Source organism: Pogona vitticeps, chromosome 4 (assembly GCF_051106095.1).
Source record: "Pogona vitticeps strain Pit_001003342236 chromosome 4, PviZW2.1, whole genome shotgun sequence".
Lineage (NCBI taxonomy): Eukaryota > Metazoa > Chordata > Lepidosauria > Squamata > Agamidae > Pogona > Pogona vitticeps.
The window spans coordinates 53,365,073-53,389,873 of record NC_135786.1 but is presented as its reverse complement, the minus strand read 5'-3'; the positions used below and the strand labels follow the sequence as shown (position 1 = coordinate 53,389,873).

Genomic DNA, 24,801 nt, shown 5'->3' with positions numbered 1-24,801 from the left:
AAATCCCTACTTGAAGAACTTCTGCTACTTGTGACTTAATGCCGGAGCAGTCTTCACGTGGAATTTTCACCCTTTTTGTCTTCAATGGACAGGTTTATAACGAGCGTTTCTGTCGTACGATCAAAAATACTACAGTATGTTCCGTTTTGCTGGGAGAAACCTTCTTTGAAACTGGAGCGGCTCCTTCCTCTTTCCCCAACATGCGCACAGCGGAGGCGACGAACCGTATTCTTCCAGTAGGCAATGCTGCAGCCAGCCCCTTTACCTTGCCTTACCTCATCTTTTCAGGCGACAACCTCTGAATAATTGCCAGCGTGCGAACAAAAACTCCGCTCTCCCGCTTGCTCGGTCCTCTTCGCCAGCGGGCAGCAGCAGCAGCAGCAGCAGCGCGCGGGTGGGGTTGGGGGGGGCAGTAGGGGAGGGGGTGTGGCTTCTTTGGCCCCGCCCCGGAAGGACGCGCCGGCCGGGCTAAGGCAGCGGCGGTAGCCGAAGACGAAAGGTGGAGGCGGGGGGTCTGGTTTCCCGGGCCGGGCCCGGGCCATGGGGAAAGAGCAGGAGCTGCTGGAGGCCGCCCGTACCGGGAATCTTCCCGCCGTGGAGAAGTTGCTGTCGGGCAAGCGCCTCAGCTCGGGCTTCGGCTCCGGGGGCAGCTCCGGGTCCTCCGGGGGTGGCGGCGGCGGCGGCGGAGGTGGCAGCGGCGGCGGCGGCGGGGGACACCCACTCTCCAGCCTCCTCAGGTAGGTGCTTGCCAGGGGTGTGGCCGCTCGCGGCGCGGTGGAGGGCGGCCGGCCGGCCGGCCGAGGTGGCGCTGTGGAGGGACGGAGCCTGCCTGTGCCAGGCGGCGGTGTGGCTGTCGGGCCGGGGGTGTGTCGGGCTGCCTTGCGAATGCCTCGAGGTGCGGTTCTCCGTGGGCAGAGTCCCCGCCTCCCCGGTATCTGCTCACGGGCATTCCTCGAGGCGGTGGCCGCCGCCCGTGCCCTTTGAGTTCGGTGCCTATTTGTGGCATGAGGATGGAGGGCGCGTGTGCTTCTCGGGCTGGCTGCATGCTGGGCGTGCGTGTGTGTGTGTGTGTGTGTGTGTGTGTGTGTGTTTGCGTGTGTTAAGCGGTTGAAGGTGGCTTCGGGGTTGCCGGGCTGTGGGGTTTAGATAGTGGACGGAGTACTTCTTTGGAGCTTCCGGGCTCCCTGGAGAAAAGTCCCTTTCAGCTGGGCGAATGGCGATTCCCGTCGTAAGGGGTACAAGCTTCAGGTGGAAAAAAAATGTCCGGCTGAACTTTATTTTAGGAGATGCTGGAAGCAACATTTCAAACTGGTTCTCATGGTTGACATGGACGGCCCAGGTGTGTGTATGTGGGTTGGCCGGGGGGGGGGGGAAGAAGCTCATACGTGAAGCATCATTTGTCTGTTTCGTTGCCAAGAATCAGTGCAGCTTTATTGCTTTTTCTATGAAGCAGACTGAATTAATTCTTTGTAACCATTACGCCTAGTTATATTTCCTGTTGTCTTTTTCAAGATACATGTTTGCAACTACACCACCATTGAAACACCTGTTATGTTACAGACAGAGAGGGAGATACTCGTTTAACAGAAAGGTCCTTCCTGAATTGAAAATGGGTTCTACTACTAACTAGTAGGGCAACCATCATCTAGCCCCCTTTTTTTGTATATGAAAGTCTTCCAGTTTGCTCTTCTTGGAGAAAATGTGAAACAGGCATAGAATGAGAGACTTGGAATCTGTATGCAAAGACGGCAAAATACAGTACTGTATGCATCGTGTCCTAAGTGGGTGTCAGATAGGCTGATTTTCATGCTTCTTTTATTTCCTCCCCAGAAGTTGTGAATTTTTAAAATGCTCCTTTTTTTCTTTTTCAACTTTAGATAGTAGATTTGCTGGTGTCCCCCAGCTTTATTTTGTGCTATTTTTGTTGTTGTTTAGTTGTTAAGTCGTGTCTGACTCTTTGTGACCCCATGGACTAGAGCACCTTTGTTACTCAGATGTTTTTGGACTGCAACTCCCAGAAGCCTTCAGGATCAGCTCTGCTGGCTGGGGTTTCTGGGAGTTGCAGTTCAAAAACACCTGAGTAACAAAGGTTAAGAACCACTGAACTAGAGCATGCCAGGCCCTCCTGTCTTCCACTGCCTCCTGGAGTTGGGTCAAAGTCATGTTGGTAGCTTCGATGACACTGTCCAACCATCTTGTCCTCTGTCATCCCCTTCTCCTCTTGCCTTCACTCTTTCCCAACCTCAAGGTCTTTTCCAGGGAAATTTCACTTCTCATGAGATGGCCAAAGTATTGGAGCCTCAGCTTCAGGATCTGTCCTTACAGTGAGGACTCAGCGTTAATTTCCTTCAGAATTGATAGGTTTGTTCTCCTATACTGAGTTCAAAAAAGTGAACTCTAGTACTTGTTTCTCATTGTGGCTGGGACTGAAGAAGATGTAGTTGCCATTTCCTTGATTTCAGGGTGTCCTTTCCCATTTCTTCCTCTTTATGGGTAACATTTAGAAATTCTCAGCCTACTTTCCTGACCTCCCCAACCCCCCCCCCCAATAAATGTGTTGTTTTATAACGAAATATAAGTTTGAGAAGCAAGGAGGAGTGAGGTGGTGGGACAATGTTGCTAGGCACGATAGAAGTAACAGTGTGAAGCTGAGACCAATCTTAAATGAATTGTGGAGATAATTTGTGTATTAGTTGGTAGCTTTCTCTTTGAAAAAAGTACCAGTACTGTATTTGTTTGAATTTGTTTTGAGCACTGTATCATAAACATGTTATCCAGTAGAAAAGTGTAAAAATGTCTGTATTAGAATGACTCCAGCCACACTGGACCCTCGACTTACAGACGGCTTGATTATGGACTTTTTGAACACAGATTTCTGCAAAATTTTGGTTTTACTTGCAGCCAGAGAATCGACCTACAGACCAGAAAAAAACAAAAATGGAACAAAAACGGCTGGTTATGGGAAAGATCAGTTTTCAATGCATTGTAGGTCAATGGACACTCGACTTACAGACTTTTCACCCTGCAGCCACTGTTCCAATACAGATTAATTCCATAAGTAGAGGGTCCACTGTACTGTATAAGCTTTTGCATTAATATGAAGTCTTCTTTAGAATAGGAGTGGGGAGCTGATACACGAAAGGCCTGGGAGAAAAGAAATTTAAAAAATGTCTGGATGTGATGACACCTCCAGTGTGTAATAATCTTAAAATGCAAAGTTGGAAGCATTTATAGCATTTTCCAGCTGCTGCGTAGTATTCCCTAAATTTTATTTATTTTAATATCTAGCATAGAAATGGGAAACATATGAATTGAAATGGGGAGCATATGAACTTTTAGATGTTTGTTGGAATGCAGTTGTCAGTACCCCTCACTATTGACTGTGGTCTCATGCTCACCACCCCAATTTGGAGTACCATCTGTAATTACCCATATTGCTACCCCCCAGCTACCATGTTTTTTTCTGCTCTCTGCTGAACAGGAGTGAAATTTGAATTTTCCCCCTATGTAACATATTTTGTATCTTCCACATAAATTTGTATTCTCAGGGCAGCTAAACAAGTAGAAAATCATTAAAGTATGAGCATGGTGATGGCGATAGCATTTCTAAACAACTGTATATCTTAATGCAACAAACTAAAATAGTTAATTCAAACAGACAGTGAAAAGAGAATCTTTCTAACTGATTCCAAACCTTGGTTAACCCAGGTGTCTTTGGACTACAGTTCCCAGAAGCCTTCAATACCAGCTGTGCTGGCCAAGATTTCTGGAAATTGCAGTCCAAGAACACCTGGGTTAACCAAAGTTGGGGACCACTTTTCTAAGTTAAAAATGCAAATATTAGTAGTTCTTAAAGTTTAGGAAAGTGGAGGTAATTTTTAATGGTGTGTAAATGGTAGCACAAGAGCAGTTCCCCAGGAAAACCCTTTCAAAATCAAGGAGCCACAGCTTAGTGACTCTCTCGAGTCACTGGTCAGTCCCTATAATTTTGTGGTGACACTAAGAAAAATAGATCAGATTATGGTCTAGATCAGTGATTCCCAACCTGTGAAGTGCATACCTTCTGGGATACAAACTGAGGCATTTAGGAGTATGCAAAAGAAAAAGAATAATGGCAGAAAAAGGCACCTACATCAACAATATAAGATAAAATACAAATCAAAAGTTTTGAAATTAATTAAATGTTATGAGAAGTACTGGAGCAGGTTTTCTTTGTTGTTTAATCTCAAGAAAAGACCTGTTCTCCTGCTTTGTTATTTAAGCGAATGGTGGGGAATCCCTCCCTAAACAATTTATGGCAAACCCGGCAGTACAGTGCACATGCTTAACTGTATGTCCCTCACAGGTTCAGCTTCCACTCTCCTCTGCTTCATGAATATTTGAATGTAGTTGGGCTGATACCATTGTATATATAAATTGAGCACCTGACTCTCTCTATTTACCTTATTATTCCATTGATTTTTAATCCCATTATTGGGCTATGTATTTACAGTTACAACATATACATTTCAGAGAACAGCAACCATATTAATTACAGACATTTTGCTAATATGAAGGGTACAATTGAAGGAAACAGGCTGCCAAGGGGATACACAAGTGAAAAAAAGGTTGGGAGCTACTGGTCTAGATGAATTGGCACATTGGACAGAAAGCTGTCCAACAAGTGCTTGTGTCCTAAGCTGTAGGGGACTTTAACAGTTAAGACCAGCACTTTGAATAAAACAAATTAGAGCTGGGCATGAGTGGGCCTCGCTGAAGGAGGTGGGACTGGGAAGTGCTGAGAACCTGTTTGGACAAAAAATAAACTGGCATGAACCGCCCAAGTGACGGTTTGTATCCATCTTTAAAACAAATGTCTTGGAATCCAGTGAGTATGATCTTTTTGTCCACTTCCATTTAGCAGTATAGCTGTACCATTCTGGACTACGTGAAGTTCCTAAACTAGTTTCAGAAGCACCCCTGTATAAAGTACATTGTAGTTTCAAAAGTGTATGTTATCTGAAGAACTGGGGTAGAATATCTATCCAGTTTGGGTGACAGCACATCAGCCATGACTATTAAGAGTTATTTTAAACCACTAAGTCTGTTTGAGGTCAATATAATAGCACTCCCCAATTGTGCATTTGGTTGCTTCATAAGGGTGCAGTCCACTCCAGAACATTAATCCCACTAGGATGGTGGATGAACTGTCCACCAAGATACTTTTCCAGAAGGATGCCATGGCTGATGGAATGAAATGCCATTTAAAAAGCCAGATAAATGAACATGCTTGCATTTCCCTGTTGTTTTTTGCAGCTCACCAGGATGATCAGTTGCTTGTTGACTTCATGTGAAATTTTTCTGGAGACACAATTTAAACTAATTAAGAATGTTGAATTAATCTTTAGTTTTTAATGGATTGTTGCAGAATGTGTTTTGGGATTTCCATTATGAGTAAGACATTTTCTCTCACAATTTTTTCCTCCATGTAAACTCTTAATAAAATGTGTCAACTGAAACTTCTACATTATTTTGGGTTTTCTATGGCTGTTCCCAGTAAAGCGTTGTCTCACTATCACCATATGGAGTTTGGGAGAAGAATGACACAGCATGTGTAATATATCTTTTGCGTACAATATAAAGTTGGTATTTCTGTGTGCAACACATTTAAATGTACATTAGTGTGTGTGTGTGTATTTATAAATTTATACCTCGCCCATCTAGATCGAAGTCTACTCTGGGCGGCTATTGATTTAGTATGAAAACCCTACTGAATTTCTGATTAAGGTGTATTACAACTAGTTTTTGCCTTTCTGCAATACTAGATCTGTTTCTGGAGTCTGAATCACGAAGACAGACAAGTATAAAAATATTTAAGTCTTTTCCATACTGCATTCTTGTCTATATTGGAAGTGTTTTGTAATTTTATTTCTGGGACAGTTGGTTCTTGTATCAGGAAGTGCATAGTTAGTGTGTGACCATTTACACAAGTGAGTTACAATATAGTTCCAGTATATTTACATAAGTGAGTTACAGTATAATTTATCCTTATTAAAGTAAGCACTTTAATATTTCTAAATGGTTCCCTTTCTTTAAATGATAATTGTCTGAAGGTCTTAATAGATGCTTCTCCACCTATGATCTTCCCAGGTTTCCAATATCTCTAAGCAGTTTTCTGATCATCCTAAACTCCAGTCCTACAAACATTTAATGTGAGTAAATCATTGGACTCTTCAGGAGAGCTTGTGTGTTTTTGAACTGAAATGCATGCTTCTTTGAATTGTTTAGAGCCTGTGACTTGGCATGTGGCACATCCTGTTTTGAAAGCATGGCTTGAGTCTGTGGAAAGTAGGAATTGCTTGAAGTCACTGGGCTAAAAATGTATTTTTGGAAGTCTGGCGTTGTCTTTATAGGTAATGAATTAGCTTCCTGAACATTCTAATGTAGAACGGGAAGATTTTAACAGTAGGGTTATTATACATGTACACTTTCAGTGAAATGCCAGATTGCTCTTAGGAAAATACTGAATGGCTCCAAAATTTGTACTGAATGTGAACTAAACACTGCTAGAGGAAGAAAGTTTCTAATTTGCCATTGTGAGTATTTCCTTTAATTGCTTTTCTTAAGAGCAAATAAGCCTTATTAATAATGGTTAGAGAAGGAGTGGGGCAGGAATACCCTTTTTTGACTTTCATTATTATAAACATTTTGTCATCTTGCAGTTGCAGAGAGAGAATATGAATCTTGATCCACTTTCTACAATTCAGAGCAAGATGAGAGCCTCTAGACCTCAGGGCTTTGAAGGGCAATGCATGCATGACTGCTGTGCAATTCTGTTTCCTTCTAAGTTCTGTTTGCCCTATAGCATGTGATATTAATGTTAGCTGTGGTTGAAAAGACATATTACCATAGTAATTGGCTAACTGGTTTAATGTTTTATAGTTCATTGTTGTCTGCAGGCTTTTTCTGCTGTCTCCAGTTCCTTTTGATTGTGTGCTGGAACTGGCAATTGTGATGGAAGGGTGGTTGAAATTACATTGCTTTGATCTAGAACATGACTGATAAAACAAGGACAGTGAAATAAGATCTGGAATAAATTTGCTTAGGGAGGAATATTATGGTACTTTAGTAATAAGTCTTTTGGAAATGGGGAAAAGACAATTATAGCTATTCAGAAGCAGTTAAACGCTTTGAAACACCTTTGTGTAACTTTAAAGAACCTGAAGTTCAAAACTGCTTGTTTCCAAATGAGAACAAGGAGAGGGCTGTTGTAGGTTTTAGTAGAACTTGGCAGAGTGTAGTATATCCTGAGAAGGAAATACTAGCTCCAAAAAATAAAAGTGTGATTTAAAAGATCAGCATTCTGTCTACTCTAAATATGGCAACTTCCTTATGTATCTGAATTTGTGTAAATCATTTGCTACTTTCCTTAAAACAAAAATTGCTACGAATGATGGAAGACCCTGCCAGGCTATAGTGTTCTTAGGGAAAAAATAATTTATTTTATATGCTGTCCTTCCACCTAGGGCAACATACTGTGAAATCATGTTTTTATAAGGCAGCATCCTCTATTCCTGGACGAGATCTCCCCATCTCAAACTAAAGCTGGAAATACTATATCTCACTGGATTCAAAACACAAAAATAGTCACAGTACATGTTATATGTCTTGTACCTCACCTTTTGGCAGAGTCCTGTTCTCAGGTTCTGTTTTTGTTGCCAAAAAGAACTTTATCTGTTGATTAGGATTTGGTGGATCTAATTGTTGGTGAGGCTTCTGTATCTGAAATGGGTATAAACTATGAGAAGGAGAACTGTAAGAGGTTTTTAAACATTATTACAATTGTAAAAGTTATCAGATTCAGTTCTTGGTAAGACATCTAGCCTTAGTTATTTACCAAAGGTAGGAGATCGAAGATGACTGTCAATTATTGTAATAGAGGTCATTGGGTTCAACTGTGTTCAGCCTTCTCTACATGTGATTGCAGTGTTTGAAAGAATAACCCTAACTGCATTGGTAGAAACCCAAGGTGGCCAAAATAGTATAGAGCATATTGCATTAGCTAGTGTGCTTGCCATGATCTCCTACAGACTGGAAGAGTCCTGTTCTGGTAGGTTCTAGGCTTGACTAGTGCAGTGTGTTGTATATATAGTGCTCTCTTTGAAGATCATTTTGAAATGACGGGTTAAAAATATTGCAGCTTGGTTGTAACAGAAGTAGATCAGAGGGAAAATGTCTCACTAGTTTTTTAAAGAACTGGGGATGTGGTGGCGCTGTGGGGGGACGTGGTGGCGCTGTGGGCTAAACCGAATCCACGTGACGGAGTGAGCGCCCGTTGCTTGTCCCAGCTCCCGCCAACCTAGTGGTTCGAAAGCATGCAAAATGCGAGTAGATAAATAGGTACCATCTCGGTGGGAAGGTAAACAGCGTTCTGTGTCTAAATCACACTGGCCATGTGACCACGGAAAGATTGTCTTCGGACAAACGCCGACTCTATGGCTTGAAGAGCGGGATGAGCGCCGCCCCCTAGAGTCGGACACGACTGGACAAAAAAATTGTCAAGGGGAACCTTTACCTTTACCTTTTATATTCATAGTGCAGAAAATAATGGAAGAATGTCTTCTGTTTTAGCAGCTTTTCTAGTTTCTCTGGGACATTTCCGTGGTACCAAAAGTTGTTTGTGCTGGCAGAGATCTTATTACATTTTCCTCAGGCTTTTAGTATCTGGTAAAATTTTAGTATCGATTTAGTATTTTTTTCTGCTGTTCTAACTGATGTTTTCAGGTTTTACCATTATATAACTTCTGTAGCGAGCTATCCTGATGATTTTTAGGGGAAGTATAGTAATTTATTAAATAAAATGAAATATTAATTGTTGTATTATAATTGTTTCCGCTATTAATTGTTGTATTATAATTGTTTCCTGTAAAGCAGTGGTTCCCAAACTTGGGTCCGCAGATGTTCATGGACTACAACTCCCACTAGCTGTGCTGGCCATGATTTCTGGGAGTTGTAGTTCAAAAACATCTGGGACTCAAGGTTAAGAACCACTTCAAAAATATCTAAAACAGCCAATACAGTCGTATTTAGATTGAGGCATGGGCATCAGACATTAAGATGTCATCCTGATACAACAGAGTTTTTGTGAATTTACTTGATCTGTGTGCCATTTACCAGTATGATCTAGAGCTAACACTGAATCAATATATTACTTCATTTAGCTCAGTATTTTTCACACTATCGGCAGCTGCCCAGGATATTAGGTAGGAATCTGAATCTGCCAGCATCCACTTCTACTACCAGAGATTGAACCTGTGATTTTCCATATGCAAAAATTATGTGCTCAACTAATTATGTGTACAGCTAAACTATGGTTGTGTCCTCTTCTTTGCCTCTTACGCCCAATAAATCTTCACTTTTAAAGTTCATGTTTATGTATGTGTCTCACTGTTAGCTTACAATTTCCCATTTTTTCAAAGCTCTGTACGATGTTTATTTAAGCTAATTTTTTTTTAGACACTGAAAACTTCTGCTTAGATTTATGGGGTGTGGAGGAAAAGATTGAAAGCATATAATACAATCAGATGCTAATTTTGGAATATTTCAGAATGCAGCAAAATCAAATGTTCAGTTAAAGCATATGCAGCATTTGTTGCACTATATGGGAAAAGACTTTTCAAATGGTTTCTAAACTGGAAGAGGGATTTAGGCTGAGGGATTTTATACCAGCAGACGTTCTGTTAAGGAAAGGTCTGACCTTCTCCTGCAGCAATTCCCTGCTGTAACCTAATTTTGTTTTATCAAATTTTTCATATAGTACATGTAGAAAAGGGAGATAATTTTCAGCTGAAAGATGATGGATTTGTGTTGGACACATGTGTCTCATTGTACAGTGTCATAATTTGTCAGTGAGATATATTCTGGATCATCTGCTTGGATCATTTTGTAGCAAAAAAATGCTGCACCTAGAAGGAAAAGTGAAATTTATCTTGTCTGCTAAACTTGAGATAAAGATGAGTGTGAGTGTTGTTTTCAAACCTGTAGCTCCAAATTGTATTCTAAGTATTTTTGTCTTATTTTTTTTTTACACAATCTGTTTTTAGATAGCCATCTTCACTATTAAAAGGCTATCCTGTTGAATCACTTAAGCTGGTCGTGGCTAACCTAGGTTTACACTCACAACTTATGGTCTAATCATGATATTTCATATCACAGAATGAAAAATGTACTATGAGAAGAAAGAATGGCCTCTACAGTGTTTGCTTTCAGGCATTCAGTACTGACATGGAGTCTGATCAGTGCCCTAGTGTAGCAATGGCGAACCTATGGCATGCGTGCCACAACTAGCATGCAGAGCCCTCCCTGTGAGTACGCGAGCCATATGTCACTGGATTGTTACCCCCAGCAGCCAGAGGCAGCTGCAGCTGCGGTGCTAGCATCCCAACAGGGAGCGGGCCAGGATCCGGAGCAGCTGGCGCTGGTGGCAGCAGGTGGGCCAAGCTCTAGGCGGTAGCAGGTTTGGGCACGACTGGAGGCAGATCCAGAGTGGAGTCTGGAGGTATCTCCATGCCTGGGATTCCCCCTTCTGCTGCCACTTCCGCTTCCGCCACCTGCTAGTTAACAGATTTGCCCAACAGATTGTCATTCCATTTAAAGAAGTCTTTTAGGACTTTGAAATGTGGCTGGGACTTCTTGTCATAGGTGATGCAGAATGCTGAGTTGTGAAAATTCTGTGAAACAAGACCTAGAGCCTCCAGAAGTTGTCTTCTCTAAGGTACGTTATTGCAAATTTATGTGTAATAATACACCATAGAAAATGCTTTGAAAGGTTATGGTCTTGCAAAACATGTCTCTTATTGCAACAGGACCAGATGTATGCTGGAAGTGAAAAGGAGTCTATACAAAGTAACACAGAGAAAGTAAAAACTGGAAAATTTATTTTCAGTGTTCATGTCATTGCTTTTATTTGTGCCATTCCAAATGTGGGAACAACAATACAAATTGTTCTTCAGATGTTAGCATTCATAAGCAAAGATCTAAATCTAAGAGTTCCATATACATCAGATCTCAGATCTTCTGAGTTTAACTGGTTACTTGGGTGGGAGGAGTATGTGACTTCCGCTTTCTTGCTGAGCAGTGTGTGTATGTGGTATTCACTTGCAAAATTATAAAGTAGGGAAATGATGTTGCATTCTCCCAAAATATCTTCGGTTGAATTCAGCAGAGCGTATTTTATTAGTCAACATTTCTTATAAAGCACATATTGGGGAATGATCTCTGTGTTTAAGTTGGGGTTAGCTATTTTACATAGGTTATCTGCTGTAAAAACATGTTGCACATTGAAAGTTAACACACTTGGGAGGTAACTAGCTTAGGCTAGAATCTCCTAAAATGCTGGTTTCCAGGTGCAAAGATAAACTTTAATGCAGTGTATTTTAGAAAAGATTTGTGTATTATGGCTGAATATATAGCATTTGTTGTTCTTTACTTGTTAAGTCTGTCCGACTCTTCATGAGCCCATGGACCAGAGCACACCAGGCCCTCCTGTCTTCCACTGCCTCCCGGAGTTTGGTCAAATTCATGTTGGTTGCTTCTCGTCCTCTGTTGTCCCCTTCTCCTCGTGCCTTCACACTTTCCCAACATCAGGGTCTTTTCCAGGGACTCTTCTCATGAGATGGCCAAAGTATTGGAGCCTCAGCTTCAGGATCTGTCCTTCCAGTGAGCACTCAGGGTTGATTTCCTTTAGAATGGATAGGTTTATTCTCTTTGCAGTCCAGGGGACTCTCAAGCATCTCCTCCAGCAACACAATTCAAAAGCATCAGTTCTTCGGTAGTCAGCCTTCTTTATGGTCCAGCTCTCATTTCCATACATCACTACTGGAAAAACCATAGCTTTGACTATGGAGACCTTTGTCGGCAAGGTGATGTCTCTGCTTTTTAAGATGTTATCTAGGTTCTTCATCGCTTTCCTCCCAAGAAGCAGGCGTCTTTTAATTTTGTGGCTGCTGTCACCATCTGCAATGATCACGGAGCCCAAGAAAGTAAAATCTGTCACTGCCTATATATCTTCCCCTTCTATTTTCCAGAAGGTGATGGGACCAGTGGCCATGATATTGGTTTTTTGTTTTGTTTTTGTTTTTGTTTTGTTTTTGTTTGTTTTTTTGATGTTGAGCTTCAGACCATTTTTGGCACTCTCCTCTTTCACCCTTATTAAGAGGTTCCTTAATTCCTCCTCACTTTTGCCATCAGAGTGGTATCATCTGCATATCGGAGGTTGTTGATGTTTCTTCCAGCAATCTTAATTCTGGCTTGGGATTCCTCCAGTCCTGCCTTTTCACATGATGTATTCTGCATATAAGTTAAATGAGCAGGGAGACAATATACAACCTTGTCGTGCTTTGTTCCCAACTTTGAACCAATCAGTTGTTCCATATCCAGTTCTAACTGTTGCTTCCTGTCCCACATATAGGTTTCTCAGGAGATAGATAAGGTGGTCAGGCACTCCCATTTCTTTAAGAACTTGCCATAGTTTGTTGTGGTCCACACAGTCAAAGGCTTTGTGTAGTCAATGATGCAGAAGTAGGTGTTTTTCTGGAACTTTCTGGCTTTCTTCATGATCTAGCACTTTATAGCAATTAGGTCTCTAGTTCCTCTGCCCCTACGAAATCCAGCTTGTACTTCTGGGAGGTCTCGGTGCACATACTGCTAAAGTCTGCCTTGGAGGATTTTGAGCATAACCTTGCTAGCGTGTGAAATGAGTGCAATTGTACGGTAGTTGGAGCATTCTTTGGCACTGCCCTTCTTTGGGATTGGGATGTAGACAGATCTTTTCCAGTCCTCTGGCCACTGCTGAGTTTTCCAAACTTGTTGGCATATTGATTGTAGCACCTTAACAGCATCGTCTTTTAAGATTTTAAATAGTTCAACTGGAATGCCATCACCTCCACTGGCCTTGTTGTTAGCCATGCTTTCGAAGGCCTACTTGACTTTACTCTCCAGGATGTCTGGCTCCAGGTCAGCAACCACACTATCTGGGTTGTCCGGGACATCCAGATCTTCCTGATATAATTCTTCTGTGTATTCTTGCTACCTGTTCTTGAAGTCTTCTGCTTCTGTTAGGTCCCTTCCATTTTTGTTCTTTATCATGTCCATCTTTGCATAAAATGTTCCTTTAATATCTCCAATTTTCTTGAACAGATCTCTGGTTTTTCCCTTTCTGTTATTTTCCTCTATATCTTTGTACTTAGGGGGAGTGGATTTGTATTGAAATCATTCTATAATTGTTGAGATTGTATCCCACTACAGCTTTTCCCACTTTTTTGTTGATTATGAGGGCTACTCCATTTCTTCTACGGGATTTTTGCCCACAGTAGTAGATACGATAATCGTCTGAATTGAATTCGCCCATTCCCGTCTATTTTAGTTCACTGACACCCAGGATGTCAATGTTTATTTTTGCCATCTCTTGTTTGACAACATTCAGCTTACTAAGGTTCATAAATCTTACATTCCATGTTCCTATGCAGTATTTTTCTTTGCAGTATCAGACTTTCCTTTCACTATATGTATACATACATATATATATAGTGAATAGAGTTACCTTATCCTAATTTATTGGTAAATTAGGATAAGGTAACTCTCTCTCTATATATAGAGTTATTAAAGTAAAGGTAAAGGTTCCCCTTGACAATTTTTGTCCAGTCGTGTTCGAATCTAGGGGGCGGTGCTCATCCCCGTTTCCAAGGCACAGAGCCAGTGTTTTGTCCGAAGACAATCCTCCGTAGTCACATGGCCAGTGCAACTTAGACACGGAACGCTGTTACCTTCCCACCGAGGTGGTCCCTATTTATCTACTTGCATTTGCATGCTTTCGAACCACTAGGTTGGCGGGAGCTGGGACAAGCGATGGGCGCTTACTCCGTCACGTGGATTCGATCTTACGACTGCTTGGTCTTCTGACCCTGCAGCACAGGCTTCTGCGGTTTAGCCCACAGCGCCACCACATCCCTACATATATAGAGTTACCTTATCCTAATTTACCAATATCACATAGCTAAGAATCATTCTTACAGAAAAGCAGGAAGCTGAAGATGCTGAAGTGGCCATGGCTTATTAATTCTGTCACTTGTCGTTTTGTCCAGCTAACATCATGCTCTCACTTATGGAGTTTTCAGACCATTTGCTACTTAATCCTTTTGATTAGAGATGCCATGAAATGCAAACCACAAAACATAGATTGTTGTGAAGTACTGTCACCTTGAATGGAGGAAAAGAGAGTGCCTGTGTGTCATCTGCCAGGGCAGGGAAATGTGTGGGTCTGGGGAACATCTGCTACTCTTTTGATATGCTTCCCCTGCAGAACTTTGGCCATTGGGCTTCAGCTTTATTGCAGGACCAAGCCCTCCCTCCTGCTGGATTATGACGCAACTGTTTTGCTTTTTTCTCCTGACTTTTCTTTTCCTTGACTTTTATTGCTTGTTTAGGAGTGGAGTGTGCAGGGAAGTATGTTCTTATTTTAGAAAGGATGATAGGGATAAGGAAGAAGGGTCTTATTTAATGTGTCCTGTGCTTGCCCAACTTTGTTTGCTGTTGTGAGATCTTCTGTTTGTTGAGGAGGCGGTGTGTTTTCAAAGGAGAGGGGAATGTTGGGGCAGTAAACAGGGAGTAGTAATTGGAATTGCAGAGGGAGATATGGAGTTGGAAGGCATCAATGATATCATGGGGGGTTGGGAGAAAATAGAGTGCTGTTCCCATGTCCCCCCAAAATCCCCAAACCTAACATCTAGAATTATACAGTACTTTGGATGAGCACACTGATCTGGCTTGCTTTATAGAGACCTGGTTGGATGAAGCTGGAGGATTTAGCTTTGTCTATCTGGATTCTATGTACAGCAGCAATCAATACATAGGGTTGGGAAGAATAAGTTGAAATAGTGTTTCTGTCATGCTTACTACTGTAGGTGCCTAGTCCCACAGACTGCTGGGATTGAGTGTCTGTATCTCAGAGTGGATACCCAGGACAGAATAGGGATTCTCTTACTGTACTGTCCACTTGTTCTCAGGTGAAGTGCTGCAGTCATCTTAGGTTGTTGTGCTGGGGGACTTCAACACCCATGTAGAGACCAATTTATCAGGAGCATCTGGGGACTTTAGGTATACTGTGACAACTGTGGGGCTGTCCCGAGTGGTATCTGCCAGACCAAGAGTTTGCGCTGCAACATGAGTAACTCATGGCCTGGCTTTCTGTACTGGGCAAGATGGTGATGATCTATGTGTGGAAGAACTCTCAGCAGTTCTGTTGTCAAGGTCAGATCACTACCTGGTAGGAGTTAGGCTTATTGGAACCCTGAGGCTTTGCAGCAGTGGGGCCCAATTTAAATGCTGTGCCCTAGAACACTTGTCCTCAACCTTGGGCCTCCAGATGTTCTTGGACTTCAACTCCCAGAAATCCTGGCCAGCAGAGGTGGTGGTGAAGGTTTCTGGGAGTTGTAGTCCAAGAACATCTGGAGGCCCAAGGTTTGGGACCACTGCCCTAGAAAACTGATTGATCCAAAGGATTTCCTGATAGTTCTTGAGAAGTTTTAAATTGTTTTGTCAAATGATCCAGTTGAGCCCTTGGGTCTCTGGAATGCAGAGGTGGCCAGGGATATTGATAATATTGCTCTTAAATAGCCCTTCCCACACAGGACAGTCAAACTATGTGCTTGGCTTATTAGGGAGTGGAAATGATGAAATAAGTGGGACAGAGACTAGAGTGGTGATGGTGGAAAATTCAGAGCAGACCTCATCAGACACAAGCTAGAGCTCATTGGAAAGTCTATCCTGGGGCAGCCAAAATGAAAAAAACACAGCCAGCCCCATTGGAACACGATGGGGCTGGGAAAAAACACACAAAAACAACCCCCCCACGCACAGTCAGCCCCATCGGAACATGATGGGGCTGGGGAAAAACACACAAAACACACACACACACACACACACACACACACACACACACACACACACACACACACACACACACACACACACACACACACACACACACACAGCAATAATTATGGCCACACAAAAAATCACTTCACAGAAACACACAAAAAATCACGTCACAGAAACATACCCCCCAAACCCACCCTGCGAAACAAAGTCAATGTACTTACTCAGGAGCAGAAAGCAGCTCCAGGTAGTCCAAAGCCTCCTCCGACACACTCACTCTAACCGTTTGTAGGTTGTGTTTTTTCAAATGTTTCCCCATGCGGTCTGTGACCCCTTTGATGTATGGCAGAAATACTTTATTTGTGGGTGGCTGTTTTTCTTCTTCAGCCACCCCTAAATAAAGTATTCAAGCCCACCACAAAAATACAACTAATGTTATGGTCAGCAAAGGACAGAAGGGACCCCCTCACCACTGCAGGAGTATACCGGATACCTTGCAGTTGTGGCCAGGTACATATTGGAACCACAAAACGAAGCATCCACACCAGAATCAATGAACACGAGAGACACTGCAGACTAAAACAACCAGAAAAATCGGCAGTAGCTTAACATGCCCTAAAACAAGCTGGACATGAAATTCTATTTCAAAATACTGAAATACTGAACAACACCAGCACAGGGAAGCCATTGAAATCCGCAAGCACCAGCAGAACTTCAACAAAAAAGAGGAACGTTTGAAACTCAAGAAAACTTGGCTCCCAGCTCTGAAAAATACAGCGTGCAAAAGGTCAACAAACTCTACCCAGCCACACGGACCGGGAATCACTACACACAAAAGACCAGCTAATGACACCCATCAATCACAGTGACAGATAATCTCTCCTCCTTATCACAACAATACGCCCACAACAAGACACACTTATCACCCATCTGCTGGAAAGGACAAAAGCCTATCTCAGAGCCATAAATACTCCACTCCCAAGCAAACTACACCAGAGCACAGAGTGCTGTCCTCTGAAGATGCTGGCGACAGAGACTGGCGAAACATTAGGAAGAACAACCTTCAGAACACAGCCAAAGAGCCCAAAAAACCCACAACAACCATTGGATCCTGGCCGTGAAAGCCTTCGCGAATGTATCCCAGGGTGTGATTGGGCTGGTGGGGTTATGTTTCTGTTTATTTTGGGATTTGTTTTGTATTTTGCAGCCCCAGGGGCTTGCAGTGTTTTATTTCTTATTTTGGGGGGTATTTTTTTCTTCAGCCAGAACGGATTAATTGGTTTTCACTTCATTCCTATGGGAAATGGTCCTTTGCCTTACAAACGCCGGTCCAATACGGATTAAGTTCGTAAGTCAAGGCACCACTGTATTAACTTTAATTATAATCACAGTTGTTCATTATTCAATACATACTATATAATCATTCAAATATCATATATCTATCAGATCCCTTTGACATCTGAAGCGGAGTGAAACAGGGCTGTGTCCTCAGCCTGAAGAAAACACAAGTCATGGGCCAGGGCATGGATTCACCTCCCTCTATTACTATCTCCATGCAAGAATTAGAGGTTGCCCATGAATTTGTGTACCTTGGCTCAACAATCTCTGACACTCTTTTCCTAGATGTCGAGCTGGATAGACGCATTGGTAAAGCAGCTACCATGTTCTCAAGACTCACAAAAAGAGTATGGCTCAATAAGAAGCTGACAGCATACACGAAGATCCAGGTCTGTAGAGCCTGTGTCCTGAGCACACTCCTGTACTGCAGTGAGTCCTGGACCCTTCATGCGAGGCAGGAGAGAAAGCTGAACACGTTCCATATGTGTTGCCTCCGACGCATTTTTGGTATCACCTGACAGGACAAAGTTCCAAATAGAGTAGTCCTAGAACTAGCTGGAATTCTTAGCATGTATACACTACTGAAACAGCGACATCTACGTTGGCTTGGGCACGTCATGAGAATGGCTGATGGTCGGATTCCAAAGGATCTCCTGTATGGAGAATTAGTGCAGGGAAATCGCCCCAGAGGGAGAGCACAGCTGCGATACAAGGATATCTGCAAGCGGGATCTGAAGGCCTTGGAAATGGACCTCAACAGAACATCTGAGCGTTCAGCCTGGACGTATGCGGTGCATCACAGCCTCTCCCAATTTGAAGAGACCCTCGCCCAGCAGGCTGAGGCAAAGAGGCAGTCACGAAAGCAGCAAAATCAGGGAGCTAGACGGGGTACAGATTGTATTTGTCCTAAGTGTGGAAGGGATTGTCACTCTCGAATTGGCCTTCTCAGCCACACTAGATGCTGTTCCAAGTCCTCCATGCAGAGCACGATGCCATAGTCTCTCGAGACTGAAGGATGCCTATGTGTGCCACCTTCACCACCTGCTCTGTCTGTTTATCTTGACCACCTTATCTCTATTATTATTTCTCCCCATCTCGTTGACTATCTCTCTAGCTCTCTCTGCTTCTTTCTCTCTGCCTTTTGCCTATCTCTCTCCATCTCTTCTGTCAAACCTCTTTATATCAGCTGACTCCGCCCCTCCACTCCTCTCATAGGCTCATGCAAATGAGAACCAGACTGTGAGTGACAGGAGTGATGTGGGGCAACCATCACAGTCCGGTTGTGGACATCTCTCCTTTCCTCTGATCATCTGTCCTTGTTTTCTTCCTCCTCCATTGGCTGGAGTCATCCCTCATTTTTATGCCCTGCTTCCCCAGCTGCAAAAGAATCTGAAACCAATTCAACCCTTCACTTCATCTCATTTCCTGCCATGGGCAGGACCCCTGCTACTGCCAGGTATGGTGCCACAACCCCAAGGGCAAGTTCCCATTGGACTGGGCCTTGTACTTCTCTTGGTTGACTGTGGAGTGGCCACTCCTCCCCTGGCCACTTCTGTGGGCAGTGTGGAAGATGTGGTGATTGGCCCGAGTTCTGGCTCTTTGCTCTCCCACACATGCCCAGTTGTGATTCTGACAATAACTCAGTAAGTGAGAACTGGTCAATATTTTAATTGACCTTTTTGTTTTAATGGCTTGACACTCTTCATGTTCTTTCCAGCAAGCAGGAAACTACTGGACAATATGTTTATAAATTGATGCAGTCTTCCCACTGAAATGAAGAAAGTGATGGAAGTTCTCTCTGTCAGCAGCCCAGTGCAGTGCCTGTTTCAGTCTGTGACCCTTAAAGAAGGAGGGAATTCCCTCAGTGATTTTGGGAACAGAAGGATACAGCCTTAATCAGACACTCCAAATCACTCTTTATTACCGTGAGAACAGATAATACCAAATACTTGTATATCCCATGTATCCCTAATCTGAAAATCACCATTGGTGGCCATTCTGTCCAGATCTAGACACTTGGAAAAAGAGACGAGCTGATGAGAGTGGAGCAGTTCAGCGCAGGCAATTCCACATGCAGTTTCACCATTGTGGTAGTGCTTCCTGATATCATGGTTTAGGGGACTTTGTGATTCAAACACTAAGGTATGGAATTTCAGTCCAAGACAAAAATATCTACTACTTCATTGCATAAAGAAGACCTCTGAGAAATTTCTTGAGGGACCATGAAGGAGGATTCAGAGCTGAAGAAAGTCACCCTTTCCTTGTATTTCCACAGCCACAGATAGAAAAAGCTTCCCCTAAAGGGCCTTGACTCCTGGTCTGTGTACTACCAAAACTATGGTAGTACACAGGCCACTGTGAGGTGACAAACAGCAAAGATTCATATCTCACATTTCAGGAAATGTTTTTGGTATTACAAAATAAGTAAAATATTGGCTCATTCAGAATGATGACTGAGAGAACTGTTTTTACTTGAATCGGGTCCTATGACATCATGCTGTACAGTGGGGTCTTGACTTAAGAATGGCTTGAGTTAAGAACATTTTGACTTAAGAACCACTCTCATAGGAAAATATTGACTTGACTTACATATTTAGATTTGAGTTAAGAACTGAAAAAAACCACGTGGGAGGCAGGGAAAGTGCAAAATTTGAACTTTCAGTTAACTGTTGGCCAGTGAAAAGGGTGCCTGTCTGCTTCCTCACTCCTCCTAGCATTTAGAGAGTGGATTGGGAGACAGTCTTCATACTGCCTGGTACTGCCTGGACTGTATTTTCCCTGCCTTCCCTGAACCTTTCTTGACCTAAGAAAAAAAGAAACAAAATATGCCCCTCTAGTGGTCAAAGGCAGAATAGCAGCTTCCCATTAGTTTCAATGGACAGAAAAGAGCAGATACGGATCAAATGGTTTTCAATGCATTCCTATGGGAAATGTAGATTTGACCTGAGAACTTTTTGACTTGAGAACCGCCTTCCAATATGGATTAAGTTCTCAAGTCAAGACCCCACTGTATCTTGTTTAGTTCAAAGCAAGAGAGTCAGTGGAGCAATCTTTTAACAAGAGATATTGGTAGGGGAGTTATTTCCAGGCCTGATAATGTCAAATTCTTTTCAGTCTCTTGTTGGAAGCATTGCTTTCTCACAAATGAAATTTTTAGCCAGCATAGTTCACATATCTTAAATAAGAATAGCTTCCTGCAATCAGAGGTCACTCTCGTTGGGTTATGTCCCTTTCATGGAAGCTGCAGAGGGAGACCATCTGTTTTGTAGGTTAAAAAGTTGGTGACTTCAGTTTAGATGAATATGACAGATGGCAACCCTTTCAGTAGTTTGAGTAGAGACAGCTTCAAGTGTTCTCTGCTTTAATTCAGTTGCATTCATGAACTACCGGTACTCAGATTGATGAATAATTTTAAAAGACATGTACTGTACATTTTTGCATGCACATGGGTACACACAGATGTGTGTGCTTCCACATTCATACATATGCAAAATAATTTACTATTTCTTATAATACATAGTTTGGGTCATTACCTACTTAATTGTTCGGATGTTTCCTCCAGGTTATATATAGCATTATATCAGACAATGTTTTAGTGTTTTGCTTTCCAAACCTCTTCAAACCAGAATTCTCTGCTAGTGAAGGATGAAGGAATACAAGTAGGAAAATAATAGAAGAACAGCCAGTAGTAGCTCTGGATTGTAAGCAGGTGTTTTGGAGAAGTCTGTGACCTCTATAGGAGATCTGTGTGAGGTTGAGGGTAACTTTTCAGTTATTTTAAAAGTCTATCTATTGCTTCCAAATATATATGGATGTAATACTAATGCTTGATGCAGTACTAAAGGTTCTAATACTGTATGCCTTTTGCTTGATTATTGTATTACTGTCCTAGCTATTCAAATGCCCATGTACATCCTCCCATAAAATAACAAATTGAGCTTCAGTTGTAAATACCTTTCTATTCAGGGTGATTGCTAGAGCCAAGAACATTTTTTCTCTTTTTTATAAATTATGCAACTTATTTGGTGATAGTCTTTACACTTGAGACAGGTTACAAGTCCTCCATCTCCAGTCACAGGTGCCCAAGATCCTTGTAGTAGCAGAGATGCAAAAAAAGCAAGAAATATAGATATACCTAATTAATGGAGGAGGGACGTGCTGCTGCTGCAGGGTAAACCGCAGAAGCCTCTGTGCTGTAAGGTCTTTAGATCTTCAGCTGTAAGATCGAATCCATGTGACGGAGTGAGCGCCCTTCGCTTGTCTCAGCTCCCGCCAACCTAGCAGTTCAAAAGCATGCAAATGTGAGTAGATAAATAGGGACCACCTCGGTGGGAATGTAATAGTGTTCCGTGTCTAAGTCGCACTGGCCATGTGACCACAGAAGATTGTCTTCAGATAAACGCTGGCTCTATGGCTTGGAAACGGGGATGAGCACTGCCCCCTAGAGTCGAACACAACTGGACAAAAATTGTCAAGGGGAACCTTTACCTTTACCTAATTTATGGTGACTGTAGTTGGAGTTCCTTAAAATAGTATGTCATTTATTGATCACAGTACGGTGTTAGTGACAAATATATTAGTGTATCAAGTAAGTGAGACATCATCAGAAGGCAGTGTAGAAATGCACTGAATAAATAAATTTAAAATGTGGCTTGATCCCTGATAACTATTTGTCAGGTGGGTGGGTGTCAAATAATTGAGTCATTCCTAAGAAGATAGACTGGAGAAAAATTTTAATGATTTATTGGTTTCTTGAAACGTAGATTTTAAACAAAACTAGCTTAAATAGCAAAGGCAGAATTAATCTTTGTACTTTCCCGCAGGTCATTTTCTTTGTTTTGAAAAATGCTTTCTTGGATGTACATAGTGTCACCACGCACAGTAAGCAATTCTCTGTGCTATAGAGGCTTTATCCAAATATGACCTATATTATTGCGATTTTTAGATTGTTTAGACTCCAGCTCCTAGAATCCCCCAGGCAGAATTCTGGGATATTCATCCTAAAGATGGTCCACCACCCTTGTTGGAGGTTAATACCGGTGACGCTGTATACAAAGCACGAGCTTCTTCAGAGCATGAGGCCTGGGTAAAATAATATGGAGGACCCAAGCAGCAAATCCCCCCTCTTCATGTCACTGAAATAGTCCAATGGAAAGACAAAAGCCAATATAACTGATTCCAGTGATGTTGCAGGAGTTGCCAGAGTGTCACAAACTGCCTCTGGGACTCCAGCTCCAGATTTTGCCTCAAGGTTTATTCCTGAAGCTTTTTCCATCTATGGATATAGCCACAAGGCAGGGGAGGTTTGAAATTGGAGTTTTCCTTCTCCTAGACAGGCTGCCTTCCAAGGTTAACGAGCCCCCATCTACCCATGAGCCATTCATGACAATGACATGACTTATAACCCTTCCACTACCTTCAGATCTCCTTTACCACCAGACAAATTTATCAGATTCAAAGTATGCCTTACCACATGGGTGGGGCCAGCTACTAACCTGGACAGGTCTATAGTTGTCATGGCAGCTGTTCCTAGCTTAGCAATGTCAATGTGGAGGTTCTCCAAAAACAATAAGCCTGGGGCAGTTCAATACTGTACATTGGAGAGCACTCCCAATAGCTCAGGGATGGGGACTGTTGGATAGCAGGGTGGACAGTACACCAACAAAATCACAATGCTATACCAGTCACCTGTACTTTTCTCCTTTAAAATGAATTATTGTACCTCTTGTATTTTCCTCAGAAGCTTCTGTGGTTAGCATTTACTTACATTTATCTAATATTGTTTTCCAAATGCCTCTGCAGTAAACTGTACACTTACTTTTCTGGCCCTTTGGCCAGCTATTGTGTTCTGTCATATGCTCATAGCTTGTTTTTACCTAATGAGGAATGAACAGTTTTCACCTTCATTTTCTTGGCTTGATCCAACCCATCTAGAAGCTCCCAGATTCATGATAGCTTTTCCCCAGGGAATATTTTAAAGGCAGTTGTGCCACATTTCTGATTTTAAACAGTGGCAGTTTAGTCCAAGTAGATTTGCTTCATTTTGTATGGGTCTGACTTGTTCTAAACCTCAGTTCCAGACACCACAGTCCTATCCACAAAAACACTCCCAGGTTTCAAATCTCTAGCTAACCCTGTATGTGAAGCAAGTAGCATTTCAGAGAAAACTGCCTTGGAATTCCTAGCTTTTACTGTTATATCTAGTGACATTTGGTTTCTAGGACAGCTCAACTTTGTTTCTCTACATCGGGGGTCTCCAAACTACAGCGCGCGGGCCACATCTGGCCCACCTTGCCTTTTTATCTAGCCCAGCAAACGCTGCAGGCTCAGGTGCGTTCCCTTCAGCCCCCGCGCATGTATTCCTTCGGCCCTCAAAAATGTGTAAAATATATGATGTGCGTCATGCTGAAAAGTTTGGCGACCCCTGCTTTATGTCATCAAAGTCTGTGCATGATGACCAATGTCTTCAGCCCAGCACCGATTATCAACCTATCTAAACAATGTGTGAAATCTGTAAACTTAAATAATTGTCAGTTAAGGCACCATATGATTTACATATCCAAGACAATCCTAATGACTAGATCATGCAATGCTTTGAGCCTCCTGTTCTCTGGAACCACACCCTCTGTTCCCTCTCCCAAGAGATTCAATTTCTAAGGGCATTCTTTATTTTTCTCCCTCAACATCAAAGACAGTGGTTTACCCACGTATGGAGTGACACTATCACATCCCCAAATTGCCTTGTCTATCCTCTCTCCTTTGCCAAGCTTTATCAGGTCAGCAAGCTTGAACTCAAGGGAACAAACATGTTTTCCCAACCCAGTAGCAGTTTGCACTGCAACCCCCCAACCTCTGTTTAGCAGGCAGTAGTCACCACACTGACAGTTTGAGATACTTTTCAGAGCCCCTGTACCTCTGCTGGCTTTCTGCCTTTACAAATGTTTTTCTCTATCATAGTTATCTAAATGACAGCCCAAGTAATATTCTATTGGAAGGAATAGAAGATCCTTCTGCTGTAGTCTACTTGCTGTGATTATTAACTTGCTTGTTTCTTGAACAACATGATGGTTAGGCCTTGAGAAACCTGGATGGTTGCAGGGAGAAGAGAGAAACATATTTCATTGTGATTTTATTCCACATTGGCTAGAATTCTGTTTAAGTTAAATCATAAGTTACGTTAAATTATATATCTCACTGTGGCAAATTGCAGAGAAGTAGCAAGATGCTGGTTGCTTTATGAGGCATATGCCCAATTGCACAATAGGGGTGCGCCTGGTAATGCTTCCAACATGCCATTAATTCATGGCAATTCACTGCTAAGTCTTATAAAGTGTGATTCAGTATGAATCACCCAAAGAGTGCTCATGAAGATAAATCTATCTCAGCAGTTACTTCTGTCCTACTATCCTGGTACCATAGAGAGTGTCCTAACACATGGCATCCTCTCATGATATGGGAATTGTTCTGAAATGGACAAAAAAGTTTTACAGAGAATTGCTAGAATTACCCAAAATATTATTGGACTTCAGCTTCCAACCTTGGACAACATCT

The 24,801-nt window shown here is 42.3% G+C and overlaps 1 protein-coding gene across 9 annotated transcripts in view; it reads left to right on the top strand.

Annotated features, from left to right (window-relative positions):
* The first annotated feature begins 446 nt into the window (after window positions 1-446).
* The window catches only part of ANKS1A (ankyrin repeat and sterile alpha motif domain containing 1A), a 186,585-nt gene continuing 162,230 nt past the window's right edge, over window positions 447-24,801 (top strand). For 6 of the 9 annotated variants that reach the window (XM_072997399.2, XM_072997401.2, XM_072997400.2 and 3 more), the window contains exon 1: window positions 447-737. In XM_072997399.2, coding sequence (XP_072853500.2) covers window positions 541-737 — 197 coding nt within the window. In that variant the 5' untranslated portion in view covers window positions 447-540. Of the gene's footprint in view, window positions 738-6,132; window positions 6,192-24,801 lie in introns of those variants that run through there. The other 3 variants (XM_072997403.2, XM_072997402.2, XM_078392697.1) reach the window with 2 other exon arrangements.